General features: G+C 38.4%; 1 protein-coding gene and 1 pseudogene across 1 annotated transcript; one reads left to right on the forward strand and one right to left on the reverse strand.

Moving 5' to 3' along the window:
* Positions 1–275: 275 nt before the first annotated feature.
* LOC139728540 (partner of Y14 and mago-like) lies at positions 276–7,119 on the reverse strand. Its single transcript, XM_071639474.1, has 3 exons — positions 7,057–7,119; positions 2,378–2,471; positions 276–1,098 (listed from the first exon to the last, which is right to left on the reverse strand). Exons 1-3 carry the CDS (start codon positions 7,100–7,102, stop codon positions 645–647), a joined length of 594 nt encoding a protein of 197 aa, XP_071495575.1. The 5' UTR covers positions 7,103–7,119; the 3' UTR covers positions 276–644.
* Positions 7,120–10,377: 3,258 nt separating this feature from the next.
* On the forward strand, positions 10,378–11,320 carry LOC139728566 (uncharacterized; annotated as a pseudogene).
* Positions 11,321–17,776: the final 6,456 nt, after the last annotated feature.

Below are 17,776 nucleotides of genomic sequence, written 5' to 3' on the forward strand. Positions count from 1 at the left end.
AATTGTAACATATAGTGATGAGTAATCTCTTATGTCATGAGGTCATGGGCTGGTAAAGTCATGTGATGCTGGACAATACGTCAAGATTTGGCGAATATCAACCACATTTGCTTCACTTGTCTGGCACACTGTCCATGACGTCGTTGCCCATCACTGATATGCCTACATGAACAGAGACAAGGTACAGTTGTAGGCATGAAAGATGAGTTTCACAACGTGTGTTCATCTTGTATCCACTGTTTTGTCAAAAGAAATTGGTAAAGAATATTACACTTATAATGCTAAATAATATGTGTACTTATTACCTGTAGAAAAACAAACAAACATGTATACATGGTACTACATGAGAAGCGAACGCTTAACCTTCCTGGCAATTTGTCCACCAAGAAATTATCCAAGCATATCACGAGTCATTCCTAGGAACCAGGTAACCTTAAAGTCATCAAAGACTTTCCCAAGATGTCAGTGTCATATCATCAGCCTTCTCATGGTGTAATGAATCTTATCACATACCGGTTTCCTCCAGAGGCATTTTCAAATCACATCACTCGCTCTTCAAGAGAATCTTTCTGTACATGACATGCTTTATGTTATGGTTCAAATGTAAATTAGAAATTCTCCTCCAATGGTGTCTCTGAAGCACACTACAAGCCCTCCTCCAGAGTCCGTAACTCCTCCTCTAGCTCCCCTTTCCTAGCAATCTTGTCCAGCTGCTCCTTGGACGGTGTCGTAATCTCACCACTTGAAATTTTCACCTGAAGGTCCTCGATTTGTCGTAACTTCTTTTTCACATTCTTCATGCGCTTCTGTGGATCTGACGGGCCCGTTGCCATGGGCAACTGAGCACTGTCACTCAGACTGACATCACCGATGTCACTGGCAAGAGCATCAACCTTTCCATCATCTATACCAGTCTCTTCCTGGGCCTGGGCCTTTTCCTTCCGCTTCTGCTTGCGCTTCTCGTTCTTCTTGGCGGACTTGGAGAGAGGTGCCTGTGGCTGTGCCTGTTGCGATTGCTGCACTGGGGCAGGGTCTTCGTGGACACCAGGGGGAAGCCTGGGTTTGCTGTTCACCCATTGTTTGCCTTTGCTCTCGTACCTGCATCACATAATGGATACAATATTAGTTCATTGATTGATTTCAAACTCCTAACTTTCTTGATTCATCCCTATCATGTGATATGAAAACACAAGATATGGTTATAGTTTACAGAATACCATGCAAGACATGTAAAATAAGAAAGAATAAATGCATTCAGCACAAGCATTGGCAAGTCATTCTCCATGAAAGTGTGCGTTATTACACTTTTTATCACGTAAAACACTGCTAAGGGATAATGCAAACTAACCAAACATTTTCTACAGTATGCTGTGAGTGACTATATGTAGAGGTCACATGTTAAAGAAACAAATACACAAACTTGCGTTCAAAAGAGACACTTTCTTATTTGACATCCCCACATGGGAGTCTTGCATCACTACATGGAACAAGGATAGAAGGGATTTCTGTGCAATGATTTCTTCAAAATATCTCAAGATTTCACTTCATCATGATCTATAAACAGTCAATAAAGATCATGCTCTTGTGAAAAGCTAAAAGTAAATAAAAGATAAGTTGAGATACCAAACTACTATTCATTTTCTGGGGATTTTCAGATCACCAGCAGAACACTGCATGATCAAATTAAAGATCTGTCACTACCATGTCCTGGAATATTAATTCTTGTGGGAAAGGCTGTATGACTTATCATTTGACTACAACACTGGAACACAATCAACCCAGCAGAACCATGACATGGAATACGGTATAATGTACAAACACACATTTTCACTACAGGTCAATAAGTTGATAAGGTATTGTTACAAGTCACTACGGACCTGGCAGCTGTTGAATGATGGCAAGCACAATCGGAAATCTAAATTACTCAGTGACCCAAAGCTATAACGACAAGAGGTTCTTAGCAATGACAAAACACTATGATGAGAGGAGCTAATGTATTCTAGTAGTTAAGTGGTTGGTTGTTGGTATACAGAACAGGGCCACTTCGAGGGATACGAGTAAAACATTTTTTTTAGACCTTACATCCTGAAAGTAACACCAAAAAGAAACAACCCCATTTGCAGAGCCATCGAATGCTAAGGTTCAGGAGCAAATGTCATTTCTTATGAATTAGAGAGATTTGCTGTGACAACTTACATGATGTATTTACCACACGCTTTTTTCATTTTGGTGCCTGGTTCTATTTTGACTTGAAAAAAAAAATGAGTTAAAAGCAACTTCAGTTTAAGTCAAGTTGACCACTAAATGAAGTGTAATGATGAGAGAAAATACTGGAAGTTTTACTGTTAACAGTTTTAATAAGTTTGTGTCATCTTACAATGGGACCTCCTCTTGGGGAATATATCCTGGCTTCACACGCCTCGGTTTCCTCCAGCTTCCATCTGGCCTCTGTGTTGCTGGGATGTAGGAGTCTGAAAACAGAAATATTGTACTGTCATTTGAGTTAGATTACCTTGCTACAGTCTCTATGACACTTAAACAGAGGGCGGGAAAGGAAGACACCCCTCCCCCCCCCCCCCCCCCCCACACACACACACTCACATACAAACATACATAAAGAGGCAGGATAAAGAATATGTATACAGTAGTATCAGAGGGTAGGCAAGCCTTGCACAAATTGAAACAGAAGTGGGGAGGAGAATGACATGGGAGGAAAGGGAAGAGAATATCACTACGTAACCGCACCAACAACCCCAACCAGTAAAGTTACAGTGCCCTGCGCCGGGGTTAATCACTATGCCTTTTCACAGATTAAAAAAAATTTAAAAAATTAAAAAATGCAGACACTATTTTTTTTTTTTACAAGTAATTGCCTTTGATAATAACTGTGGAGTAAAGCTGAGATTTGTAAATATTGTATGCCGTTACCTGGATCTGACAATATTCTGAAAAAAAATATATATATATATGTGAAATCACTCATACAGGCATTCCCCAATCACATAAAGAAACTGTGAGTGTGAGCTGCTTGTGCTGCGCATGCTGTGGTGGGTCACTGCACGACAGCACTGCCACTCACACTATAGTATAATACTATTAAGTGTGAGTGGCAGTGTGACTCTATTTAAAATAAAGTCACAGTGGTCAGTAGAGCATGAAATGCATGCATGGGATCCATGCATATTATAGGACATAGTAGCCTATATATGGTATGGGGAGGCTTAGAGGGATAAATCTGCAACTTATTCCGCGGCTGACCGTATTAGTCACTATTACCGACCATGGAACATTATTCAGAGGTTACGATATGTGACAGGAAAGGAGAGATGAATACTGGTGATATGGATGATGATCGAGATGAGAATGTAGCAGTCGACATCGTTGATCAGGCCTCAGAGGTCACAACATACATGTAATAAGTAGGATTCAGAAGTTACATGTCATAAGAATAGAGTGACTGTCACTCTGGTGCGGATAATGCTCATACTGACGATGTAAGAGTGGACATCATCGACCAGGACCAGGATTCAGTCGTTACAACATGTCACAAGAAAAGAGAATCTGTAAATGGGAAATCTTACGACACTCGGAAGGACAATGTAAGAGTTGATACCATTGACCAGGAACAAGATTCAGAGGTTATGACACACAACAGGAAAGGAGAGACAGTCACTGGTGATAAGATTGATGCTAGAATTGAGAAAGTAGTGACCGACATCGTCGATCAAGACCAGGATTCAGAAGTCACTACATATTATAGTATAGTATAGTATTATACTATAGTCCCAGATGGATGGAAAGAAGCACATGTTACTGCCATTTTCAAGAAGGGCAAATCTTACGATCCTGGAAATTACCGACCAGTAGGTTTGACATCGGTGGTTAGTAAAATAATGGAATCTATCATCTAAGGGATCATGAAATGAGATTCTTGGAAGATAATAAGCTCTTAAGTGAGCACCAGCACGGTTTTCGTCCAGGGAGATCATGTGTGACACAGCTTATTGAGGTACTGGATACATGGACTAGGATGCTTGATGAAGGCGGAGGAGTAGACGTGGCCTACCTAGACTTTAGCAAGGCCTTCGACTCAGTCCCACATCTGCGGCTACTAAAGAAAGTGGGAGCCATGGGTATCCGTGGGAATATACTGAGCTGGATCAGAAATTTCCTGCCTGATCGTACACAACGTGTGGTGGTGAGTGGGAAAGAGTCGTCGTGGGCAAGAGTCACAAGCGGAATCCCACAAGGAAGCATATTAGGGCCATGTTTGTTTGTGATGTACATAAATGACCTTCCTGACAATCTGAAGGGTGATGCAGAGATGTTTGCAGACGACACTAAAATATTTGCTCACATCAAGGACACTCAGGATACCGATACATTACAAGAGGATGCGAATAGCTTGAGTGACTGGGCAGAGAAATGGCAATTAGAATTGAAATTCAATGTTGGGAAATGCGGTATCATGCATTATGGGAAACAACTCTCCCCTAACACATACGATATGAAAGATGGAGTAAAACAAACCAAAATCGAGACAAGAGAGGAAGAGAAGGATCTTGGAGTAAAATTTGATCCTACACTTAAGTTCAGTAGACATGATGTAGGAAGAGTGGCAAACAATGCTAATAGGATTGTGGGCCTTATCAGAAGGACTTGCGACCACATTGATGAAGATACAGTATGTTCTCCCTCCTCTTCAAAGCATTTATATAGTGAGACCACACCTTGAATATGGCAATTGTGTTTGGAGCCCAAAACTCAAGCGTGACATAAACACCATAGAAAAAGTTCAAAGAAGAGCAACAAAAATAATGCCTCATCTACATAATCTGCCATATGCTGAAAGATTAGAGAAATTGAAACTGCCTACTCTTGCCTACAGAAGACTCAGAGGTGACATGATCCAAGTCTTAAAAATCATGAATGGCTTCACTGACACCAACTGTTCCAAGCTTTTCAAAGCAAAAGATGAGAAAGTTTATCTTCGGGGCCACAACTTCAAGATCCAGAAACAACATGCACGTCTGAACATCAGGAAAAGCAACTTCACTCACAGGGCCAGGGTAGTATCTCACTGGAAAATGCTACCAATCAATGTCAGCTGTGGAAGCAACTACAGTCAACAGATTCAAGTCAGAAGTAGACACTTTCCTGTCAAAGAAATACAACAAGTTCACATAATTTACTCCGCAGAGTAATCATCTTAAGTTAAATAGGATCTAGATGCTAGACTAGACTAGATCTAGAGTAAAATATCTCGTTTGCGGCAGTTTAAGCATTGTTAACAGTTTTTCCAACTTGTAAACAAATCAGGCAAATTATTTTCAACCATTTCATATATCATAGACAAGATTATTCATTAACGCAATTGTTTTCATGAAAGAAATTTACCATTGACCAACGCAGTTTTCATGATTTACCAGGGCAAAACCCGGCACAATTTTCGCCGATAAGGGCGATATGCGACGTAGTATTTCTGCTTGCGGCACGATGTACAATCCCTATGCAATACGCGCGTGCTCCGCGATCTTTAGCTGAACGCCTTCACATGTCTCGCGAACATTGCGTAAGCGCCAATTCCCATTGCGAAAGCACGTGAAAATAGCGTGCGCACATGCATTGGCCGCAAACAAGATTGCAATTCTGGCGGTGTTGTTGATGTCTTTCTCGTATTTTTCTCATTTTTTTTCGATGGTAACATCCACTTTCCGAAAAAAATGGCGGCCCACATCGGCTCGCGAAAATTCTATTTTACGTAAGGATATGTTTTCAAAATCCATGAACATCGAGAAAACGACATAAAATCCAGTTTCTTGGACCATTGTTTCTTAACTGTTATGTTAAGAAGTACCGAAAATTTCATTTTGGATGCGATATGCTGTCATTTAGGTGAGAAAATTTCACTTTCGTCAGAGATCGTGCCCATTTTATCGGTTGGTTTTTGTTGATTGCTAGTGCGTTAGTATATGTGTAGTGTGCATGTAACAGTGCAATGCCGTGTTTAGCTGTATATTACCGTGTATGTTGTATAGCGAGGTGCCCGCACCTCGTCAGGGGCCCGAATACCGTCACCCCACTTAAAATTGTTTTAAGCGCACTAAACAAAAATTTATGCCCGGGACTGTGTTCAGTACGCTTGAAACTTGGCAGGGCTACCACAACCAAGCAAATTGTGGTGAAAACCGAACAGTTTTTGGCGAAAATCTGAAATTTAATCGGAATACGTGTTATAAGTATCACCACTGTCCCCGCACGCATCTTTTACGTGTATGTCTATGGGAGCATCACGGTCACCCGCACACGTCTTTTACGTGCTTTGTCTATGGGAGCGCGGGTGACGAGTTGTGGGCCCCTTCCTCAGCGCGCAACTTTTTTGCATCGTTCGCGTTTGACGACGATAGTTGCAAATTTTCGATATCGATCAGTGAACTTGTGATTCCATTGGAATTTTCAGCATTTTTCCTGTATATGAGTTGGATTTCAAAGAATTTCAGTGGCAAAATGTGATTCAAATATGCGCAAACATTAACTATGACGAGGTGCGGGTCACCCAAGTATACCTGCCGCGAACGGCTGCACGGCCGCTTACTGACGCAGTTACTCTAGTAACACTAACACTGTCAGTAGTAGCAGTCATTACTGCAATAAAAAGACGAGGCATTTAAGTTTGACATACAGTGGAAACTTGCTGAAAGTGGGAGGGCATTACAAGACTACTGTCTTTCCAGAAGCCCGACAAGACAGGTGAATACAGGCGAACAGGTGAATGGTAGGCTCATCACCATGATCACCGACAGTGTCCGTATGTCACAACGAGCGACAGCACGCGTACATAACCAACACACGTAATTTTCAATATGTCGGACTTGTTGATGTCTGCGCGGACCATTTTAACACGTCTACTGTCGTTCATGGGTACTCTATGATTAAGATACTTCCTCACATGCTCGGCCAGATCCATAATTTCAATCATGACTTTACGACAAATAAGCTTTCAAACTTTAAAACTAACGTACACAAAAGTTAACAGCAAATTATATTCTACCATACCTCCACCATCATTCTTCACCACTCCATTTCGCGCAGCGGACGCCATTTCTCTTGTGAACTTGGGAAAGCTATAGCGCCAGCTCTTGTCACGAAAGCAACCACGCATTGCTTCAGCTTCAGAAAAAAATTAAAATACATAAAAATTCAGTGCTCGATCTTTGTGTCCTCTTTGTGGACCCATGTTCTGAAATTTGCACGGATTTTTTTTTTTCTGCTCAAACTCCTCTCAAAGGTTCAGAGGAAAAAAAAATACAGTTTTACATACCGGTAATCATACACTTTACATGCTTAAAGGGATCGTATAGTTTTGGTTGAGAGCTAACTTCAGGTTTCTATATTTTTAGGTGAGATAATGACAAACTTCTTATGAAATATGAAAGAACATGTAATTCCAAGAGAGACTCAACGTTTATTTGATGAAAATTGGTTTTGAAATGGCTGAGATATCCAAAACAGCCATAGAGCAATTATAATAAAAGGTGGGACCCACCTTTTATTAGGATCGCTTTGTTTTACTTTGTTTTTGAATGTCGCAGCTATTCCAACTCCGATTTTCATTGAATAAACTTTGAGTTCTTCTTAGAATGGTATGCTCTATACTATTTCATAAGTGGTTTCTTGGTATTTCGCAAAAACTTGAAAGCCCAATCTTCATCTCCGCTAATACTCTACCATCCCTTTAATATAAAAAAAGTCATATTTCCTGAATCAACACCAAAACCTTAATTAGAAATGTGTTGTGCTTCTGTTCTATACAATAGGCACCCTAAAGGTATTCCCCTCTTCAACCACACCTAATCTTTCTTTTGAATAAGTGGCTTGTAAGGTTTTCCATTTGTTTTGCTTTTTTCTATTTTTGATTTATTTTAGTACAGGCTGTATCACTGATAATAAAAAGTGATGGGACTCAGGTTGGTCAACTTTCAGTCACAGGTGTGTACCCATGAGGTTACACATTGGTAAATGATTGTCCAGAGTCATGTTAAACCTTTTGAGAATGTTTTGATTTTGCTACAACACACATTTCCCACAGACGCTTGCCCGAGTATACTCGGGACTCGTCCTCATACAATGGATTAAAGAATACAATCACAGGAAAAGGAAGAAATAGGAACCCAGAATGAAAGATTTCTGAGTGATGTTTAAAATGATCCACTCGTGTGAAATAATTTGAATGAAAATTAATGAATATTTTATAAAGACATATTTTTGATGATAGGCCCTATATTGAATTTCAGGCAAATTTTTATCACGTTCCTTGATATATCATACAGAACCTACCATTCTATACATACAGTGTACTTTCAATTGACACAATACACAACATACATAGCATGGAAAGGATAGATTTTATTTCACACAGTGTGTAGGAGCACAAGACGAATAACTGACAACACTGTACCCATCAACAGGATAGATACAGCAGCATGTATATGTATGTACCCCCAAATATTTGGACCAACCCAGAGTCTCCAAACAATGCTACTTTTGTCCATACAGTAGCCTAATTTACATAGAGCACCCTCATTCCAGGGGAGTGCATACATTTGTGAGCAGAGTGACTTGACACGTGAGAGAGACAAGCAGTGTCTTCCAAGAGCCATGTTGAGTTATATATCGACACATCATACACAGTTGGTTGAGTCAAATTCATAATTTCTATCTTTCTCTGGCTAGTGTGTAGATTAATTAACATTACTTTAGGGTAAAGGAAATCAGTTGCAAGAATTAATATTGACAAAGAGTAAATCTCTTTGTTCATTTAACATATTCAGCCCATGCAAACATAAATATATTGAACAAAACTTCCAATGCAGTGATATGGATTGCCTTGATTGGGACGTAACATACATGGAAGAAAATGGTTGCATCGCAATGTAAAGTGTCTTAACCAAGTTTGGTAAGTTAACTCTCATTAACATAACAATGCATCTTCTCTGGTCTCACATTGTGGTTAAAGTGATATTGAAGCTGCTATTATTGCCACAAATAATTTATACAAACATTTAAAGCAGTTTGAGGTCACTGAAGTGAAATATATAGATGTTGTATATCCAAGCCACATTAAGCAATTGACAGGCTTGGAATTTATTACTTAAGCAGTAGTATAATTATGTTACATATACTGTATATCAGTCTGATTGACTTTTGTATGTGTTTGATACAATATGTGTAATTAACTCATTGAGTTTTGCTACAAAACGCATTTCCCATATCTACCCAAGTATACTCCAGACTCGGCGATCTTCAACAGGTTATTACGATATTGTTTCTTCTCTGTGTTTCTGTATTCAGTGATCCACACAAGTCATACGCAGGAGCCATACACATGGATGGTGCATTTGCAACATAAAACATTTAACAAAGGTAATAAAGGTCCTCTGGACAAAACTACACTGTGTACAAGTTGACATTTACATTAATAGAGTACAACCAGGTGAACATTTTAGTGGGACTTTCATAAATTCACATCTAAAATAAGTTGTTGAATATAAAACATATATAATGAATATGCATTATATACACATAAATACATTGTACAGTAAACTGTAATGAAATGACGATGCTTGGTCTCTATATAAGTACGCTGTAGCTTACGTGTATAGGAAGGGTGGGCGCGCTCAGCGCTCGGCAACTAGTAAGTTATGTGTATAAAAGGCGGACGCGCTCAGCACTCCTAGTGTAACTACAGCTGTGTGTAGTGATGCATTATTTTCATTTAGCATCCGTGCTGTGGGTCTGATATAAAAGACTAGCTTGTCATCCCCTTGCAGAAGAGATTTTCACTGCAAGGTTACCGGTTATGTTTTGATAAGCCTACGGACAGGAGTTTCTTTGTTCTAGCGAGCACACTTTCTTTGTAGAAAACATGCCATAGTGATTTTGTGTGCAGAAGTGATGCAGAAAGGTCATAGTTACAAAGTTGTAGCAGAAAGTTTCAGTTGTGGATCAACTACAAAGGCCCAATTTGATTGTTATCTCAAGACAGCTCAAGATAACTCAGGATAGCTCATGGTACCTCAATGTAGTTCAAGGTACCGTTTAGCAAGCGCTTCATACGTCGTGTTCATCTTTGTTTCTTGAAATTCTTGTGAATAACAACAGTTCGGACAGTAGTCTCATCCGAAACTCCTCAGTGTACATGTAGTACAGAGGCAGCCATACTAACAATCAAAGGACTGTAGCCCCGATAACCATTGAGGCCGAGCGGTGTTCGAATTATACGCAGAACTGTTACGCCATCAACTCATACGAGACCTAGATATCTGAAGACTTCAAGTCATGTCTTTGCCAGCACTAAGGAATAAAGGATCACAGAAAATGGCTTCTGAAGTCAAGGCTGCAAGTGCACCCGGTGATAACAAGGAAGAAGCAGTAAAAATACCAGACAAGACAAAAGTTACAGCTGACAGTGATATCAGCTCAAGGAGATCTAAGAAAAGTCAGAAATTTGTAGAGGCTTTTCAAGCAGAACTCGAAGTCATGGATCAGGAGGATTGGCTGACAAGGATGCAGGCCGATCATGAACATGCCATGAAAATGCAGGAGGCCCAGCTCAAATTGGAGCAGTTAAAGTTGAAGAAGCTTGCAGTACAGGTTTCAGAAGTGGAAGATGAGGAGAGTGATGGTCTTGATTCAGAAAGAGGTGTTGATATCAAGCTGCCTGAAGAAAGCAAGCAAGATTCCGTCAAGAAATTCTTTGACTCCAAGGAAGGAGTAAAGACTCTTATTCGACAGCCTGCTGATCTTTGTGAAGAAAGCAACCTGACGGGAATTGAGAAGATGGCAGATTCCATGGCACAGATGGCAAACGTAATTATGCAACAAAACATGACTTCGCAGAGTATCGTTGTTTCAAGTCAGCTTCCTAAGTTGGAAGTACCAATATGACCCCTTGCGTTATCCGCTATGGAACAATGCTTTTTCAAGTTTGGTTGACTCAAAGCCACTAGACGCTGCTATGAAACTCAACCACCTGAACAGCTACGTCACAGGAGAACCTAGGAAGATAGCTGAGCATTATCTCCTTTTAGCCACAGATGAGGCCTATCATCGTGTTAGAGAGTTGCTGGCAAGGAGATACGGCAGTGGAAGTGTTGTAAGTTCGGCATTTTTAAGGAAGCTGAAAGCTTGGCCCCATATTTCTGACAGGGATCCTGCAGGACTTCGCACATTTGTTGACTTCTTACAGCAAGTGGTAGCGGCAGCGTCCTCGCCAGAAAATGAAGTACGCGTGGCGGAAAAGTGCCGTCAGGTAGTTTGAAATATTTACGCGTGGTGGCTCAAACTGAACACGTGGTCGGGTCGTCGGGGGAAGAAACGGCGCTTACACACCGACATGCGCGTGCGTGAGAAGCATGCAAAAACAAAACAAAACAAAGAGAGAGAGAGAAAGGGACAAAATAGGTGCGGTATCGCACTGTCGACTCTGCGTTATAACGTTACAGCTTCGTAGCTAAAAAAAAATGGAACTAAAGGAGTAAAAGTGTCCGAAATCATTCCTCCGTTTTTAACAGGTCTTATGCAGGACTCGACATTAACGGTGGCCCGGGGTCACCCAAAAAGTCGAATGTTTGCCTTTGTTTTGGAAACGAACAGCGGTAACAATCGGCTCCATACGATGCCAAGATAACTGTCGGATGTTTGCTTTTAAATTTCGAAATGAATAACAGTAACATTTAGTTGCGTTCGATAGTAAATTCAATGTTTGATGTTTGCTTTGACATTCAGAAATGAGTAACAATAGTATTCAACTCCGTACGATACGATGATAAAATGAATGCCGGAAGTTTGTTTTTACGTTCGAAAGTAAATAATAAGACTTAGCTCCGGAAGATACTAAAATAAATGTCGAATGATCCCTTTGACGTTCTGAAATGAATAACAATACTATTGGACTCCGTACGATGATGAAATAAATGTCTGATGTTTGCTCTTACGTTCGAAATTAAATAACAATAACTTTCAGCTCCGGAAGATGCTAAAATAAATGTCAGATGAGTTCTTTTACGTTCGGAAGTGAATAGCAGTAATATTCTGCTCCATACGATGCTAAAACAACTGTCGGATGTTTGCTTTTAAATTTCGATATGAATAACAGTAACGTTCAGCTGCGTTTGATGATAAAGTAAATATCTGATGTCTGCCCTGACGTTCAAAATTCAAAAATAGTATAACATTCGGCTCCGTACGATGCTAAAATAATTTACAGGCGATTCATTTCACTTTCGGAAGTGGACAGCAGTAACATTCGGCTCCGTACGATAATAAAATAAATGTCGGATGTTTGCCTTTGCTTTTGGAAATGAACAGCGGTAACAATCGGCTCCATACGATGCTAAGATAACTGTCGGATGTTTGCTTTTAAATTTCGAAATGAATAACAGTAACATTTAGTTGCGTTGGATGGTAAATTTAATGTTTGTTGTTTGCTTTGACATTCGGAAATGAATAACAATAGTATTAAACTCCGTACGATGATAAAATGAATACCGGAAGTTTGTTTTTACGTTCGAAAGTAAATAACAATAGAATTTAGCTCCGGAAGATACTAAAATAAATGTCGAATGATCCCTTTGACGTTCTGAAATGAATAACAATACTATTGAACTCCGTACGATGATGAAATAAATGTCTGATGTTTGCTTTTATGTACGAAATTAAATAACAATAACTTTAAGCTCCGGAAGATGCTAAAATAAATGTCAGATTAGTGCTTTTACGTTCGGAAATGAACAGCGGTAACAATCGGCTCCATACGAAGCTAAGATAACTGTGGGATGTTTGCTTTTAAATTTCGAAACGAATAACAGTAACATTTAGTTGCGTTCGGTGGTAAATTTAATGTTTGATGTTTGCTTTGACGTTCTGAAATGAATAACAATGGTATTCAACTCCGTACGATGATAAAATAAATGCCAGAAATTTGTTTTTCCGTTCGAAGGTATAAATAACAATAAAATTTAGCTCCGGAAGAAGCTAAAATAAATGTCAGATGAGTGCTTTTACGTTCGAAAGTGAATAGCAGTAATATTCTGCTCCATACGATGCTAAAACAACTGTCGGATGTTTGCTTTTAAATTTCAAAATAAATAACAGTAACGTTCAGCTGCGTTTGATGATAAAGTAAATATCTGATGTCTGCCTTGACGTTCAAAAATGAAAAATAGTATAACATTCGGCTCCGTACGATGCTAAAATAATTTCCAGATGATTCATTTCACTTTCGGAAGTGGACAGCAGTAACATTCGGCTCAGTACGATAATAAAATAATGTCGGATGTTTGCTTTTAAGTTTGGAAATGAATAACGTTAATATTCTGCTCCGTACGATGCTAAAATAAATAACAGATTGTTGCTTTTACATTTGGAAATGATAAACGGTATCAATCGGCTCAGTTAGATGCTAAAAAAAAATAGCGGATGTTTGCTTTCACGTTCGGAACTGAATAAGGGTAACATTCATGAAGCTCCGTAAGGTGCTAAAATGAATGTTGGTTGTTTGCTTTTAAATTTAAAAATCATTTACGGTATAATTCGGCTCCGTAAGGTGCTAAAATATTAGTAAATGTTGGATGATTGCTTCTACAATCAGAAATGAATGACAGTAACTTTCGGCTCTTTACAATGCTAAAGCAAATGACGGATGTTTACAAATGTCTGCAAATGATCCCACTTTCTCATTTCAAACGTAAGTTTTGATCACCTAAATAGGCATCAATTTTTATAGTAATCTATAAGCCTATTTGCTAAATCTTAGAACTCTGAATAACGGTAAGATGATTGATTTTTTAATTCATTTATTTCAGACATGGGTACCTGAATATCACTTCAGTCATACTTTCTTTTTATTTTTCTGTAGGACCGGTATCACACTGCAACGCTGCGTTTAGCTTAGCTCTGCGTCGCTGAAAATGTGACTTATAGTCTGCGAAATCATCTTTTCTTTTATGACAATAGTGGATACGTATATAACTTAAAAGTATCGGTTTGCATCATTTTTTTTTAACACTTTGTTTTGCGTTTCTTTTTTATTTTAAGGATTGCACTGATTTGAATAAAAAAAGAAAAATGAAGAAAATATTGGTGCTACTAGCCTATAACGAAGCGTCAACCCACCATAAAAGCTGCGTTTACGTGAGCTTTGCGCTGCTGAAAATGTGACTAAAAGTCGTAGTAATTATCTTTCCTTTAATGCAATATTGTTGATACTTGTCACGTAATAAAGTGCAAGTTTGCATCGCTTTCATCCTTTATTTTTGTCCGTTTCTTTCTCTATTTCAAGTCTCACACGATTAAGAAGAAAAAATGAGCAAAGGAAGAAGTTTTGAAAAAGAAAAGAAAAAGAAGAAAATATTGATGCAAGTATAACAAAACGGCATCGCGGTATCAAAGCTGCGTTTATAGCTTAACTTTGCGGTGCTGAAAATGTGACTTCCAGTGTCCGAAATTATGTTTTCTTTCATCATACAATGACATAATTGTTGTTATTCATCATGTAACTAAAGTGAAGGTTTGCATCTGTGCACTATTTCCTTTCGTCTCATTTTTTTTTCTGTCTTTAAAAAATCACGCTATTTAGAAGAATGTGGAAAGAAAACGAAGATGATGAAGAAGAAAAAATAGTGCAACTGTCGTAACGAAACAGCATCCATGCTCTATCAACACTGCATTTAGTTTAACTAAACGTCTCTGTGAAGTGACTTAAGTGTCCGAAATTCTTTTCTTTCATGACATAATTGTTGATATTTATCACGTAACTAAAGCATATATTTCAATCGCATTTATATAATTTCCTTTGTGTTTTTTATGTCAAGAGTGGCGTAATTTAGAAGAAAAATAACAGCTAGAAAAGATTAAAAGAAGAAAGTATTAGTGGAAGTAAATGTGACTTCAAAAATATCTCCGAAATTATCGATTCTTTTATGACAATATTGTGGATACTTATCACTTAATAAAGTGAGGGTTTGAATTGCTTTCATACTTTCTTTTGCGCTATATTAAGTTATTTTAAGGATTACACTGATTTGAAGAAATATCGGTGCAACAAGATAACAGAAGCCCGGCATCCCGCTATATGAAAGCTGCGTTTTATCAAAGCTTTCTTGCGTCGCTGAGAATGTGACTTTTGATATCTAGAGTGTATTTTATTTTATCATTCAAGAATCGCGAAATTTAAGAGAAAAGAAAAAAAAAAGAAAATAATTTAAAAGAAGAAAGTATGAGTGGAACGAACTGATCGCAGAGTCCGTGACATCACACTATATCAACGCTTTATGTCACTAAAATGTGGCATTCATAGAGTCCGAAATTATGATTTCGTTTATAATCGTTAGTACTTATCAAGTAATAAAGTGTAGGTTTGCATCACATTTTATTCTTTCGTCAATTTTTCCATAATACTTCAAAGATCACGCAATTTAGGAGAACATGCATACGTCTTCCTCTTATTTCTTGTCTCCCTCTTTTTCTGTATTTCTCCTCCAATGAATGATGAAAATAAAAATTATGTACATGTCTCCCTCACAACACAAAGAACCACGTGCTAGCAACCTTCGTGAAGTTAAATCTAACTGTTGATTGCCAGCAAAGAATAAGGGGGAAATACGACAACAAATAGAAGCGAAAGATTGTATAAGAGACGCTTGACATCCCCCCCCCCCCCCTCGCAGAAATTTCCACAAAACCAGGTGCTAGACGCAGGTGCCAAACGAAAGAATGCGCACACTAGAATTCTGTTAATAAACAGAGTGTAAATAGCCTGGAAATATCGATCGAAGAACTAGCTCGAGAGTACAATTAAAGGAATCATTACAAGGATCATGATTCTATTAATTTAGTCTTTCTTTTGGCCCATAGTAGAAGCATCGAACAGTCGATCATAATCCCGTATAATAGTGTATACTTGATTATTTTAGACGTTCCTGAACTATAGAAAGGGATTGATCAATCACTCGATTTATTGAATCACAGAAAGACAATAATTATGAAAGGACACGTCTCGATTGCAGACAGAAATTCACTACGAGTATGTGATATGCAGCCACTACCCGATTAGACAGTAAAATCACGACAATTTCAGGCTCATTAAAACTGTGTATTACTTTTCAAGGTTTGAAAGAATTTCACCTATGAACTGTGACGGTCCACTACATACGGAGATGATTTGGCTACCAACATTCGTTTGTTTCTTGTTTTGTTATGTCTTGTCTGTTTGTTTGCTTGCTTGTTTTTGTTTGGTTTTGTTTTTGCTCGTGTACAAGACATGACGATTTCTTCGTATCGAATGTAAACTGTTACCGCAATCAAGCCATAAAGCGCAGCTGCGGCGCATTCGATTCATTGAACTTGAAGTAGCCTCAAACAAGGCAAGAGCACAGGGCACGTGCCTCGCACATCGGCACACCCACACACGGCGAGACATTAGCAATCATCGTTATGGCAGACAGTCTGTTTTCAATCGTGGGAAAAGAAATTGGAATACTTGGGAAAATGATGATGTTTAAAATCAAATAAAATAAAAAAAGCCTATATATAAAAACGTATGGCTTATTCTGAGTTCTAGGATTTAACATATTATAGGTTTAGAGATTGTTATAAAAGTTGATGCCTATTTAGGTGGTCAAAACTTACGTTTGAAATGAGAAAGTGGGAGCATTATTTTGTAGACATTAACATGTAAACATCCGACATTTGTTTTAGCATTGTAAATAGCCGAAAGTTACCATTTCTGATTGTAAAAGCAATCATCCAACATTTACAAGTATTTTAGCACCTTACAGAGCCGAATGTTATACCGTTAATCATTTTCAAATGCAAAAGCAAACAATCGACATTCATTTTAGCATCTTACAGAGCAGAATGTTATCCTTATTCAATTCCGAACGTGAAAGGAAACATCCGTTATTTATTTTAGCATTTAACTGAGCCGATTGATACCGTTAATCATTTCCAAATGTAAAAGCAACAATCTGTTATTTATCTTAGCATGTACGGAACAGAATATTTCCGTTATATTCATTTCCAAATTTAAAAGCAAACATCCGACATTATTTTATTTTATTATCGTACGGAGCCGAAAGTTACTGTTGCCCGCATCCGAAAGTGAAATGAATCATCTGACAATTATTTCAGCATCGTACGGAGCCAAATGTTACTGCTATTCACTTCCAAACGTAAAAGCAGTAATCTGACATTCATTAATTTTTGGCATCTTCCGGATCCGAATGTTATTGCTATTTACTTTCGAAAGTGAAAGCAAACACCCGATGTTTATTTAATCATCATACGGAGTTAAATATTATTGCTATTCATTTCCGAACGTCAAAGGGATCATTCGACATTTATTTTAGCATCTTCCGGAGCTGAATGTTATTGCTATTTACTTTCGAACGTAAAAGCAAACATCCGGCATTTATTTTATCATCGTACGGAGTTGAATATTATTGTTATTCATTTCCGAACGTCAAAGCAAACATTCGACATTTATTTTAGCATCTTCCGGAGCTGAATGTTATTGCTATCTACTTTCGAACATAAGAGCAAACATCAGACATTTGTTTTATCATCGTACGGAGTTGAGTATTATTGTTATTCATTTCTGAACGTCAAAGAGGTCATCCGACATTAATTTTAGCATCTTACGGAGCCGATTGTTTGATACCGCTGTTCATTTCCAAAAGTAAAGGCAAACATCCGAAAAAAAAGGAGGTTGAAACGT

The sequence above is a fragment of the Diadema antillarum genome, unplaced genomic scaffold, assembly GCF_040938485.1.
Source record: "Diadema antillarum isolate AM-2024a unplaced genomic scaffold, OU_Dant_1.0 seq00000183_RagTag, whole genome shotgun sequence".
NCBI classification, from domain to species: Eukaryota; Metazoa; Echinodermata; class Echinoidea; order Diadematoida; family Diadematidae; genus Diadema; species Diadema antillarum.